Below are 12,963 nucleotides of genomic sequence, written 5' to 3' on the forward strand. Positions count from 1 at the left end.
AAATTTGGTTTCATTTTTTAAAACCCCCTTATAAAATTAAAATGGGATTGACCAGTTATACCAAATATTGTTAATAACCCTATATGTATAAGCATGATATGCTTGAGTGTTTGATAAGTCCAGTTATAAATTTATATTAAAAATACAATGTAGACAAAAAGAGGTGGAAGGTACCAAGGGCAGATTCAAAACTCATAAATTGAAAAATCTTTCAACACTGTGGCAAAAAAATGCAAAATGCTGGAGAAACAAACAAGTCCACAAAACACTACTGTGGATTCACTTATTTTTGTGGGTACCATTTTCGTGGATTGCGGAAAACTTGCATTTTCGTGGATATTTGATTTCGTGGTTTTGCAAAAGTCTTCATAAACCCTTATTGAAAATATGTAATTCGTTGAACATTTAATTTCGTGGTTTACCTGTACCCACAAAATCCACGGAAATTGGTATCCAACGAATAATAATGAATCCACAGTAAATAGTGTACATATAGTACATGTATATCGACTGATTTATTACCAGGTATATTAATTACTATATATTCTTCAATCATCCCAGGATTTTGATTTTATTGGACTTTGAGATTATATTGATTGCTGGCTGAAAGTCCTGTGGCTATTCATAATAAGCATACTAAAGATAAGAAAAAAAAATTCAATCAACCAAATGATTTGGTACTGAAAAGCTGGTTTACCAGAGATATTTGACTGTCACTGGAAAAAAGGGCATGTTAGGTAAGGTCAGAAATTTAGGGTTTTGGGGCAAACAGCCTTAAGAAGAAGTGTTCACAAAGTGTGAAGGAGGGACAGAAACTGTTACTTTGTCCATAGACTCTATGCAGCTGTGTCCTAGTGCAGCAGGAGACAACAAACATCAAATTGTAAGCCTAATAATTTCATGATTCAGCATTGCTAGTTTAAAGTTGTAGTCTATTAATTGAAATTCCTTATAACACCATTTACTGATTTCTATAAAGAATGATGGGAGATGTTAAATACTTTTATAGTGTTTGTTAAATTTTGCTGTTTGAAAAGACAAATAGATAACAAAACAGTGTTCCAATGTCCCCAGTTAAGCACATATTTATGTCCAATGGCAACTCCAATATATTTTGATGATTCTTTTAAATTTTCATATATATATATATATATCCTACAAGAAATTTAGTGACTTACTATGCAATTTTCTAAATAGTTTCTGTTGCCAAGGGGCATAACTCGACTAAAAATAGTTGTTTGACAAAAAATGTACTAAATGTAGGCATAGGAGTGCTAACAATTTCCCATACCAATTTCATTTCAAAGGGACATAATTTCTGTAAAAACAGTTGATTGGCACTGATTTACAAACTTGTTCATGACATTGCTGATATAAACTTTGATATAGTTTCATAAAAATCTAAGAGAATAAAATGCTTCGCTGGGCGCAGCTTGATACGACCGCAGAGGTCCAACCCTGAACAGTTGGGGCAAGTATGGACACAACATTCAAGCTTGATACAGCTCTGAATTTGGATTGTGATTAAATATTTGACACAGCATAGGTTTCTGACACAGAAAGAATGTGGTCTAAGAACTTCAATTTTTTTAATTTACCTATTATGGTCCAATGTCCAAAATCAAAATACATGGTTAGATTCAGCATATCAAAGAACCCCATATATTCAATTTTTGTTGAAATCAAACAAAGTTTAATTTTGGACCCCAACTTGGACCAACTTGAAAACTGGGCCCATAATCAAAAATCTAAACACATGTTTAGATTCAGCATATCAAAGTACCCCAATAATTCAATTTTTGTTAAAATCAAACTAAGTTTAATTTTGGACCCTTTGGACCTTAATGTAGACCAATTTAAAAAACGGGACCCAAAATTAAAAATCTAAAAACACGGTTAGATTTGGCATATCAAAGAACCCCAATAATTCAATTTTTGATGAAATCAAACAAAGTTTAATTTTGGACCCTTTTGACCTCAATATGAACCAATTTGATAGTGGGCCCACAAATAAAAAATCTAAATACATGGTAAGATTCAGCATATCAAAGAACCCCATATATTCAATTTTTGTTGAAATCAAACAAGGTTTAATTTTGGACCCCAATTTGGACCAACTTGAAAACTGGGCCAAAAATCTAAAATCTAAATACATGTTTAGATTCAGCATATCAAAGAACCCCATATATTCAATTTTTGTTGAAATCAAACAAAGTTTAATTTTGGACCCCAACTTGGACCAACTTGAAAACTGGGCCCATAATCAAAAATCTAAACACATGTTTAGATTCAGCATATCAAAGTACCCCAAGAATTCAATTTTTGTTAAAATCAAACTAAGTTTAATTTTGGACCCTTTGGACCTTAATGTAGACCAATTTAAAAAACGGGACCCAAAATTAAAAATCTAAAAACACGGTTAGATTTGGCATATCAAAGAACCCCAATAATTCAATTTTTGATGAAATCAAACAAAGTTTAATTTTGGACCCTTTTGACCTCAATATGAACCAATTTGATAGTGGGCCCACAAATAAAAAATCTAAATACATGGTAAGATTCAGCATATCAAAGAACCCCATATATTCAATTTTTGTTGAAATCAAACAAGGTTTAATTTTGGACCCCAATTTGGACCAACTTGAAAACTGGGCCAAAAATCTAAAATCTAAATACATGTTTAGATTCAGCATATCAAAGAACCCCATATATTCAATTTTTGTTGAAATCAAACAAAGTTTAATTTTGGACCCCAACTTGGACCAACTTGAAAACTGGGCCCATAATCAAAAATCTAAACACATGTTTAGATTCAGCATATCAAAGTACCCCAAGAATTCAATTTTTGTTAAAATCAAACTAAGTTTAATTTTGGACCCTTTGGACCTTAATGTAGACCAATTTAAAAAACGGGACCCAAAATTAAAAATCTAAAAACACGGTTAGATTTGGCATATCAAAGAACCCCACAATAATTCAATTTTTGATGAAATCAAACAAAGTTTAATTTTGGACCCTTTTGACCTCAATATGAACCAATTTGATAGTGGGCCCACAAATAAAAAATCTAAATACATGGTAAGATTCAGCACATCAAAGAACCCCATATATTCAAATTTTTGTTGAAATCAAACAAAGTTTAATTTTGGACCCCAATTTGGACCAACTTGAAAACTGGGCCAAAAATCTAAAATCTAAATACATGTTTAGATTCAGCATATTAAAGAACCCCATATATTCAATTTTTGTTGAAATCAAACAAAGTTTAATTTTGGACCCCAACTTGGACCAACTTGAAAACTGGGCCCATGATCAAAAATCTAAACACATGTTTAGATTCAGCATATTAAAGAACCCCAAATATTCAATTTTTGTTAAAATCAAACTAAGTTTAATTTTGGACCCTTTGGACCTTAATGTAGACCAATTTAAAAAACGGGACCCAAAATTAAAAATCTAAATACACGGTTAGATTTGGCACATCAAAGAACCCCAATAATTCAATTTTTGATGAAATCAAACAAAGTTTAATTTTGGACCCTTTTGACCTCAATATGAACCAATTTGATAGCGGGCCCACAAATAAAAAATCTAAATACATGGTAAGATTCAGCATATCAAAGAACCCCATATATTCAATTTTTGTTGAAATCAAACAAAGTTTAATTTTGGACCCCAATTTGGACCAACTTGAAAACTGGGCCAAAAATCTAAAATCTAAATACATGTTTAGATTCAGCATATCAAAGAACCCCATATATTCAATTTTTGTTGAAATCAAACAAAGTTTAATTTTGGACCCCAACTTGGACCAACTTGAAAACTGGGCCCATAATCAAAAATCTAAACACATGTTTAGATTCAGCATATCAAAGAACCCCAAGAATTCAATTTTTGTTAAAATCAAACTGAGTTTAATTTTGGACCCTTTGGACCTTAATGAAGACCAATTTAAAAAACGGGACCCAAAATTAAAAATCTAAATACACGGTTAGATTTGGCATACCAAAGAACCCCAATAATTCAATTTTTGACGAAATCAAACAAAGTTTAATTTTGGACCCTTTTGACCTCAATATGAACCAATTTGATAGCAGGGTCCACAAATAAAAAATCTAAATACATGGTTAGATTCAGCATATCAAAGAACCCCATATATTTAATTTTTGTTGAAATCAAACAAAATTTAATTTTGGACCCCAATTTGAACCAACTTGAAAACTGGGCCAAAAATCAAAAATCTAAATACATGTTTAGATTCAGCATATCAAAGAACCCCATATATTCAATTTTTGTTAAAATCAAACAAAGTTTAATTTTGGACCCTTTGGACCTTAATGTAGACCAATTTGAAAACTGGACCCAAAATTAAAAATCTAAATACACGGTTAGATTCGGCATAACAAATAAATAAATGTGGTCAAAGATTTTACAAATCTAATGCGCCATACTGGTCTTCCTTTATAAATATGCATTTCTTTAAACATAATTTAAAAGCAGTGTAAGGGAAGTAACCAAAATGTTGTATTTGGATTACCTCCCTTACACTGTTTTAAATTATCTTAATTGTTCATTAACCATTACTTTATACATAATTTAAAAGCAGTGTAAGGGAGATAATTTCAATGATGTATTTGATTTATCTCCCTTACACTGCTTTAAATTATGTTTTGTACTAAAGTATTTGTCCATTAATGAGGACAACCTTGTTTTTCCCCCTTTTTTGCCCCTAATTCTTAAACGGTTTATGCAATAACCCCCCAAAGCAAATCCTAACCATCCCTTTGTGGTATGGAAACTTGTAGTATAATTTCAGAGAGATCCATACACCGTTCCACAGTTATTGTCTGGAAACTAGAAAATGCTTATTTTTGGCCCCTTTTTGGCCCCTAATTCCTTAACTGTTGGTACCATAACCCCCAAAATCAATCCCCACCTTCCTTTTGTGGTATTGAACCTTATGGTAAAATTTCATAGAGATCCATTCACTTAAACCAAAGTTAGAGTGCGAAAACTAATGCGTCTTCGGACGACGACGCCGGACGACGACGATGCCGGACGACGACGACGACGACGCCAACGTCATACCAATATACGACCACAAAAAATTTTTTGCGGTCGTATAAAAATAGGCTTGAGAGCGCTTACAATCCATTTTTGTTTTTTAAAGAATTTACATTTCCAAGGGCCAATATCTATAATAAAAATAATTGATCAGCACTGATTTTCGAACTCGTTAGTTTTCGAAATTCATAAAAATCTTACAATAAATGAGGGTTTGAGAGCGCTTACAATGCAACTTTCCATATACAATGTAATTTATATTTCCAAGGGACATACCTCCTTATAAAATAGTTGATCTACTCTGATTTTCAAACTCATCAAGGACATTGCTGATATAAGTTAAATTTGGTAAGAATTGTGCATGTTAAAGCTCTTACAAGAATGGAATGGGGGACACAAGCAGGTAAGGACAGAGGTCCAGGGTTGTGGTGGGGGACAAATATGGCTTTGATGATGATATGATATGATATTCGAGGGAATAATATCCCAGTTATTTAGTTTATTCCACAAAGACTCCATTAATTCAGATTCTCACCAATTGGTACTACCAATATTCATTGTTACTAGAATCTTTCAAATTAGAAAAATAGTTGAATTAGAAAAGTCATTAAAGGAATACCTGCATTATCTATTTGTATCTATTTTACTGATTTGTTTAAGTACAATGGAGAAATTTACGAAAAGGAATGACTTTGCTCCCTGTTGAATTTACATTTTACCTGGATTACTGCAGTGTTTTTTAAGTTGAAAACTTCTATAGCTCCCTCATAATTAAACTTTATAAATAACATATATTATTAAAGTATGAGCTGTGCGCTTAGCAAGGATAACTTATTTTCCCATTCAGGTAAACCAGAATTCTAGTCACTTCGGCACCTAGTCAAATCAGGTGAGGACCTGGTTTGTTGGGCACCTGAGGTAGTTATTTCGGCACCCATGCTTAACATGATGTTTGGCAACTTGTAAAATACTCAGTTTTTTCCATATTTTGTTTTAAAATATTTTCACTCGATAATGGTGCCAGTAAGTCAGTTTGGCCTTTTATTACTTCTAATGTTCACATGATTAAACCACAGGGTGTAAGCCATAAAATAAAACTGAGAATGGAAATGGGGAATATGGTTAGCGGATATTCACATTTTATGTCATGTAATTTAAATAGCTTTTTGTATTTCCTATCTGTATTTACATCATATTATTTACGTTGGCATTAATACTTTCATGTTTCCTGGCAATATACAGTATATTATCCATGTCGGTATATTATAGGATTGTTCCGAGCACTATATGGAACTTGGATAAAATTGAGAATGGAAATGGGGAATGTGTCAAAGAGACAACAACCCGACCATAGAGCAGACAACAGCCGAAGGCCACCAATGGGTCTTCAATGCAGCGAGAAACTCCCACACCCGGAGGCGTCCTTCAGCTGGCCCCTAAACAAATATGTATACTAGTTCAGTGATAATGGGCGTCATACTAAACTCCAAATTATACACAAGAAACTAAAATTAAAAATGATACAAGACTAACAAAGGCCAGAGGCTCCTGACTTGGGACAGGCGCAAAAATGCGGCGGGGTTAAACATGTTTTTTGAGATCTCAACCCTCCCCCTATACCTCTAGCCAATGTAGAAAAAAACAAACGTACAACAGTACGCACAGTAAAACTCAGTTTAAGAGAAGTCCAAGTCCGATGTCAGAACAGGAAACAAAAGAATATAAACAAAATGACAATAATACATAAATAACAACAGACTACTAGCAGTTACTGACACGCCAGCTCCAGACCTCAATTAAAGTGATTGAAAGAGTATGTCTTCATCATATGAATATCAGGCACAATCCCTCCTGTTAGGGGTTTAGTATTATACCGTCATAAAATATATGAGAAGAACATAACCCGTGTCATGCCAACAACTGGTTTTAGAATAAATATGTTTAATTCCGATGCAAAGACCCTATAAGTGAATCAATATTAAAGCCAAAATATGCAATCTTTAATGACCTGACAACAGTATTGTAACTATATCCCTTCTTAATAAATCTGTTTAAAGGTTTTGTTAGCTTTTGAGGTGAATACTGACATTTTTGTGCTTTGTAAAGAATATTACCATAAAAGATTGGATGTGAAATACCCGAACGTATAAGATGTCTGCATGTTGAGTTATATTTACGAATGATGTCCTTATACCGATGATAAAATTTAGTAAATGTTTTGACTAGTTTATGATATCGAAAACCCTGGTGTAATAATTTTTCAGTAATACATAAATTTCTCTCGCTAAAATCTAATACGTTGTTACATACACGAGCGAATCGTACAAGTTGAGATATATAAACACCATAAGATGGTGACAAGGGAACATCACCATCTAAAAATGGATAATTAAAGATAGGAAATGAAAAATCATTTTTTATCATAAATTTTTGTATTAAGCTTCCCGTTAATGATATAGATATCAAGATCGAGGAAAGGACAGTGGTCATTGTTAGTATTAGCTTTATTTGAAGTAAGTTCAACAGGATAAATTTCTTTAGTATACATACTGAAGTCGTCATTATTGAGAGCCAATATATCATCCAAATATCTAAAAGTATTGTTAAATTTTTGTATCAGATGTTGTTTCGATGGGTCTTTGCTGAATTTAGTCATAAATTGTAACTCATAACAATACAAAAACAGGTCCGCAATAAGTGGTGCACAGTTAGTCCCCATTGGAATTCCAATAACTTCACGATATACGGAATCTCCAAAGCGAACAAAAATGTTATCAAGTAAAAATTCAAGGGCAGATATAGTATCAAAGCATGTCCAATTGACATAGCTCTTTTGTTTGTTGCTACTAAAAAATGACCTAAAAGAGTTTGAACATATGTATTCGCATTCCGACTTTTTAAATGCCAATTTAATTAGGTGTGTGAATTTTTCTTAATAAGAATATGAGGCAAAGTGGTATATAGGGTAGAAAAATCAAAACTTTGAACAGATTCAAAATCACCAATATATGCATGCAATTTATCAAGTACTTCCAACGAGTTTTTGACACTCCAAAAGTAGTTAATTCCACTATTTTCAAAGGCCTTATTTGAACAATTTATTATCAGGTTTTTGATTGTACCAAGTGTTCTAGTAAGTAGAATAGACAATTTAGTAGTGGAACAATGACTTGAAGACAAAATAAATCTATATTTGTAAGGTGATTTGTGTAGCTTCGGAAGACAGTACATAGTTGGGACTTTCATTGTATTTGGTTCTGCTTGTAAAGAAGTAGTTAATAGTTTATGTTTGTTACAGATATCGTTTTCTGAAAATGAAGTCAGTTGGAATGTTGGTGAATTCGTGATTTCCTTTTTCCAGAACCTCAATGTAAAATTTACGTCAAACTATAATAATATTATTAGCAGCTTTATCAGCCGGGACAAAAACAAATTCCTTGGCTAGTTCTTTTAGTTTATGTTTGATACGAGAGATAGGATTTTTATGGTTGTTGTTAAGAGTAAAATGTTCTTTAAAATGTTGTATACGTATATTAACTATCTTCATTACTGAATTAAAAAAAGAGTCCAAAGACTTTTTGTCAGCTTTTTCCCGTTTTATCCATTTCAAACAGTAAGCACGAAGTGAGTCGTGGATGATATTACGACACTAATTCCAATTAATAATTGACGGGGGACGATATTTAGGTCCTTTACTGAGGAATGATTTTAACTCTCGGTCGCGAACGATGTTAAGGTCTCCTGTTATAACATGGGAAATGGGGCCATAAGTGTATTCGGAATTACTACAATTACATGACGGAGGTGTATTTACACTGATATTTACATCTTTACAGACTTGGCTATAATTAAACACAAATTTTCGGGTAGATTTCTTGTAAATATAACAAATAAGAGGGAGTTCAGTATTATCAAAATATCCAGGAATTTGTTCTTTAACAAAATGGTCTTTAAAAATACCGGCAATATTTACAAAATCAAAACCTTTATTGACATACCGTATAGCGGGTTATTTTCGCGATTCAGGGGCAAAAAAGTATTCGAAAAATTTTGGCGTTTTTTATTTTGGTGGATTCTTTACTCCCAATTAATTATTTTGGCGGATAATGAAATTGTTGCATATAAAATATTGAAAAATTGAGAAGCAAGTTAATTGATTTGTTTACCTAAATGACGTCTTATTTATTGATTATGACCGGAACTTTGATGTACTTACTAATGAGGTTATGAAATTATCAAGACTGATTTACAACTCTTATGTAATTTGACACTAATTAATAAGGGTAATTACCTGATAGAGTAACCTCCTCTCATAATCTATTTGACACTAATTGATAAGGATATACACACGTGACAGTCATTTTATAAAATACATGTATGTTCAATGCCCTTTTTGTTTATGTTGTTAAAACTAACCTATACCGTTATTGACCTACCGACCGACGCTTTAGCTATTAATAACAATATGCCATTATAATTTGAACGATTTCATACTTAGGACTGCAATATGAAATTGTGTTGCAATCCTCTAAAATTTTATTTAATTTATTTATAGGTAAAGAACAGAGCTTGGTTAATAGATAATGTCTGCCGTTGTTTTTTGAAATAGAAATTAGATCCGAAATATTTGTATGGTTGGTCCGAAATTTTCTTTGATTGCGATTTTTTCTACGCCCATGAGAACAGTTTTTACGAACAGTTTTAGAAACTATATCCAAAATGTTACCAGAATCGCTTGTTATTACCAATTCCCATGATATTATCATTAAGACCGAGAGGGTAGACTGTTTGTAATTTTTTAATCCAATTTAATTCAATTATTTTCCGCGATTGTACAAACTTTGAATGAGATTCACCAGGCTGCTTATTTACTACTTCTAAAGGTTGAACTGTTAAATATTTAATAGGATGATTGTGCTTTTTAAGATGTTGATAAATGATAATTTTGAATTTATTGGGTCTTTTAAAACGATACAAGTGTTAACGTTCTTGCTTGCGTTTAGATAAATATCGTCCAGTTTCACCTTCGTACTGAATACCGCATTCCGGTTTGTTTCATGTGAGTAAATAAATAATACTGTTTGTTTTTCAAGTTATATCAGTTTCAAAATTTAAAGAAAATGTGCGACCATTAAACGTAGACCTTACCGTATTGTTGGTGGAAAGACGGGGACATGTAAGTCATTTTTTGGCATGACACTTATTGATAGAAGGGTAACCACGATTTTTATTGTTAAAAATGTAAGCGATGGAAGTATTTTTAGATAAGCGATTTTGAAGATTGAGACGTGTAGATACCCTTTGAACTAGTTTAGATAGTCTTTGGATAGTATACTTCAAGTAAACATTCAAAAGTTGGCACCAACTTTATTTTTGTTAATACAAGACGTAAAGACAGGTAATGCCGATCTGACTTTTTCTATAGGTGCCAATCTGATTGCTTTGATTTGATTTGTACCCTACATATTTAGGTCCTTTACTGAGGAATGATTTTAACTCTCGGTCGCGAACAATGTTAAGGTCTCCTGTTATAACATGGGAAATGGGGCCATAAGTGTATTCGGAATTACTACAATTACATGACGGAGGTGTATTTACACTGATATTTACATCTTTACAGACTTGGCTATAATTAAACACAAATTTTCGGGTAGATTTCTTGTAAATATAACAAATAAGAGGGAGTTCAGTATTATCAAAATATCCCGGAATTTGTTCTTTAACAAAATGGTCTTTAAAAATACCGGAAATATTTACAAAATCAAAACCTTTATTGACATACCGTATAGCGGGTTATTTTCGCGATTCAGGGGCAAAAAAGTATTCGAAAAATTTTGGCGTTTTTTATTTTGGTGGATTCTTTACTCCCAATTAATTATTTTGGCGGATACTGAAATTGTTGCATATAAAATATTGAAAAATTGAGAAGCAAGTTAATTGATTTGTTTACCTAAATGACGTCTTATTTATTGATTATGACCGGAACTTTGATGTACTTACTAATGAGGTTATAAAATTATCAAGACTGATTTACAACTCTTATGTAATTTGACACTAATTAATAAGGGTAATTACCTGATAGAGTAACCTCCTCTCATAATCTATTTGACACTAATTGATAAGGATATACACACGTGACAGTCATTTTATAAAATACATGTATGTTCAATGCCCTTTTTGTTTATGTTGTTAAAACTAACCTATACCGTTATTGACCTACCGACCGACGCTTTAGCTATTAGAAAGTAACAAAAGTATGCATTAATTTTCACGGAATTTATTTTCGCGATTTTCTTTCATCATGTTCATCCGCCAAAATAAGCGAAAATAAACACCCCGCGAAAATAACCCGCTATACGGTACTTTATTTTAATAAAATGTTTTTTTATGATCTTCAGGGCGATCAATTTTGGGAAACAGTTTAGAATAACAATATGCCATTATAATTTGAACGATTTCATACTTAGGACTGCAATATGAAATTGTGTTGCAATCCTCTAAAATTTTATTTAATTTATTTATAGGTAAAGAACAGAGCTTGGTTAATAGATAATGTCTGCTGTTGTTTTTTGAAATAGAAATTAGATCCGAAATATTTGTATGGTTGGTCCGAAATTTTCTTTGATTGCGATTTTTTCTACGCCCATGAGAACAGTTTTTACGAACAGTTTTAGAAACTATATCCAAAATGTTACCAGAATCGCTTGTTATTACCAATTCCCATGATATTATCATTAAGACCGAGAGGGTAGACTGTTTGTAATTTTTTAATCCAATTTAATTCAATTATTTTCCGCGATTGTACAAACTTTGAATGAGATTCACCAGGCTGCTTATTTACTACTTCTAAAGGTTGAACTGTTAAATATTTAATAGGATGATTGTGCTTTTTAAGATGTTGATAAATGATACTTTTTAATTTATTGGGTCTTTTAAAACGATACAAGTGTTCTTGCGTGCGTTTAGATAAATATCGTCTAGTTTCACCTACGTACTGAATACCGCATCCCGGTTTGTTTCATGTGAGTAAATAAATAATACTGTTTGTTTTTCAAGTTATATCAGTTTCAAAATTTAAAGAAAATGTGCGACCATTAAACGTAGACCTTACCGTATTGTTGGTGGAAAGACGGGGACATGTAAGTCATTTTTTGGCATGACACTTATCGATAGAAGGGTAACCACGATTTTTATTGTTAAAAATGTAAGCGATGGTAGTATTTTTAGATAAGCGATTTTGAAGATTGAGATGTGTAGATACCCTTTGAACGAGTTTAGATAGTCTTTGGATGGTATACTTCAAGTAAACATTCAAAAGTTGGCACCAACTTTATTTTTGTTAATACAAGACGTAAGACAGGTAATGCCGATCTGACTTTTTCTATAGGTGCCAATTTGATTGCTTTGATTTGATTTGTACCCTACATGTATGTACCCGGTAAACGATGTTAAAATTGCTTGACAACATTTCTTGTGTACTGTGAAGTATGTAGTACATTACCTGTTGATTGAAATATAGATGTTATATTCTGATGGTTATTTTCTAGTAACCACAGCTTAATCGATTGGCCCTTGAAAAAAGTGTCTGTCCTTGCCGATTCTTTCCCAACATTAGACAAGCAAAGATTTATGGCCAGATTTATCCCGACTAGGACAATGCATGTTAGCGCGATACATGCCTTTCCTTTCTGACTTATTCTATTCCATTGTGTTGGAATGGAATAAATTCTATAAATAGGTAAATGAAACAATGAACGTATCCTTTTTAATACTTCTTTAACCCACATCTTTTACTTTCATTTCTGTCAAAATAAGTAATCAATGTATAATTTTTGCCTCCCATGCAGTACAAAATCGGTATTTAAAAAAGCGCAGTTGTAACCCCAAAAAATAAGTTAT

At 32.3% G+C, this 12,963-nt stretch overlaps 1 protein-coding gene across 2 annotated transcripts in view; it reads right to left on the reverse strand.

Annotated features, from left to right (window-relative positions):
* Positions 1-12,869, reverse strand: part of LOC127698851 (apoptosis-resistant E3 ubiquitin protein ligase 1-like) — a 232,153-nt gene extending 219,284 nt beyond the window's left edge. For both annotated transcript variants that reach the window (XR_007980970.1, XM_052202545.1), the window contains exon 1: positions 12,566-12,869. Coding sequence is in view for 1 of the 2 variants with exons in the window: in XM_052202545.1 (XP_052058505.1) it covers positions 12,566-12,851 (286 nt within the window). In the remaining variant the exon portion in view is untranslated. The remainder of the gene's footprint in view (positions 1-12,565) is intronic.
* Between the last annotated feature and the right edge of the window lie 94 nt (positions 12,870-12,963).

Source organism: Mytilus californianus, unplaced genomic scaffold (assembly GCF_021869535.1).
Source record: "Mytilus californianus isolate M0D057914Y unplaced genomic scaffold, xbMytCali1.0.p SCAF_4, whole genome shotgun sequence".
NCBI classification, from domain to species: domain Eukaryota; kingdom Metazoa; phylum Mollusca; class Bivalvia; order Mytilida; family Mytilidae; genus Mytilus; species Mytilus californianus.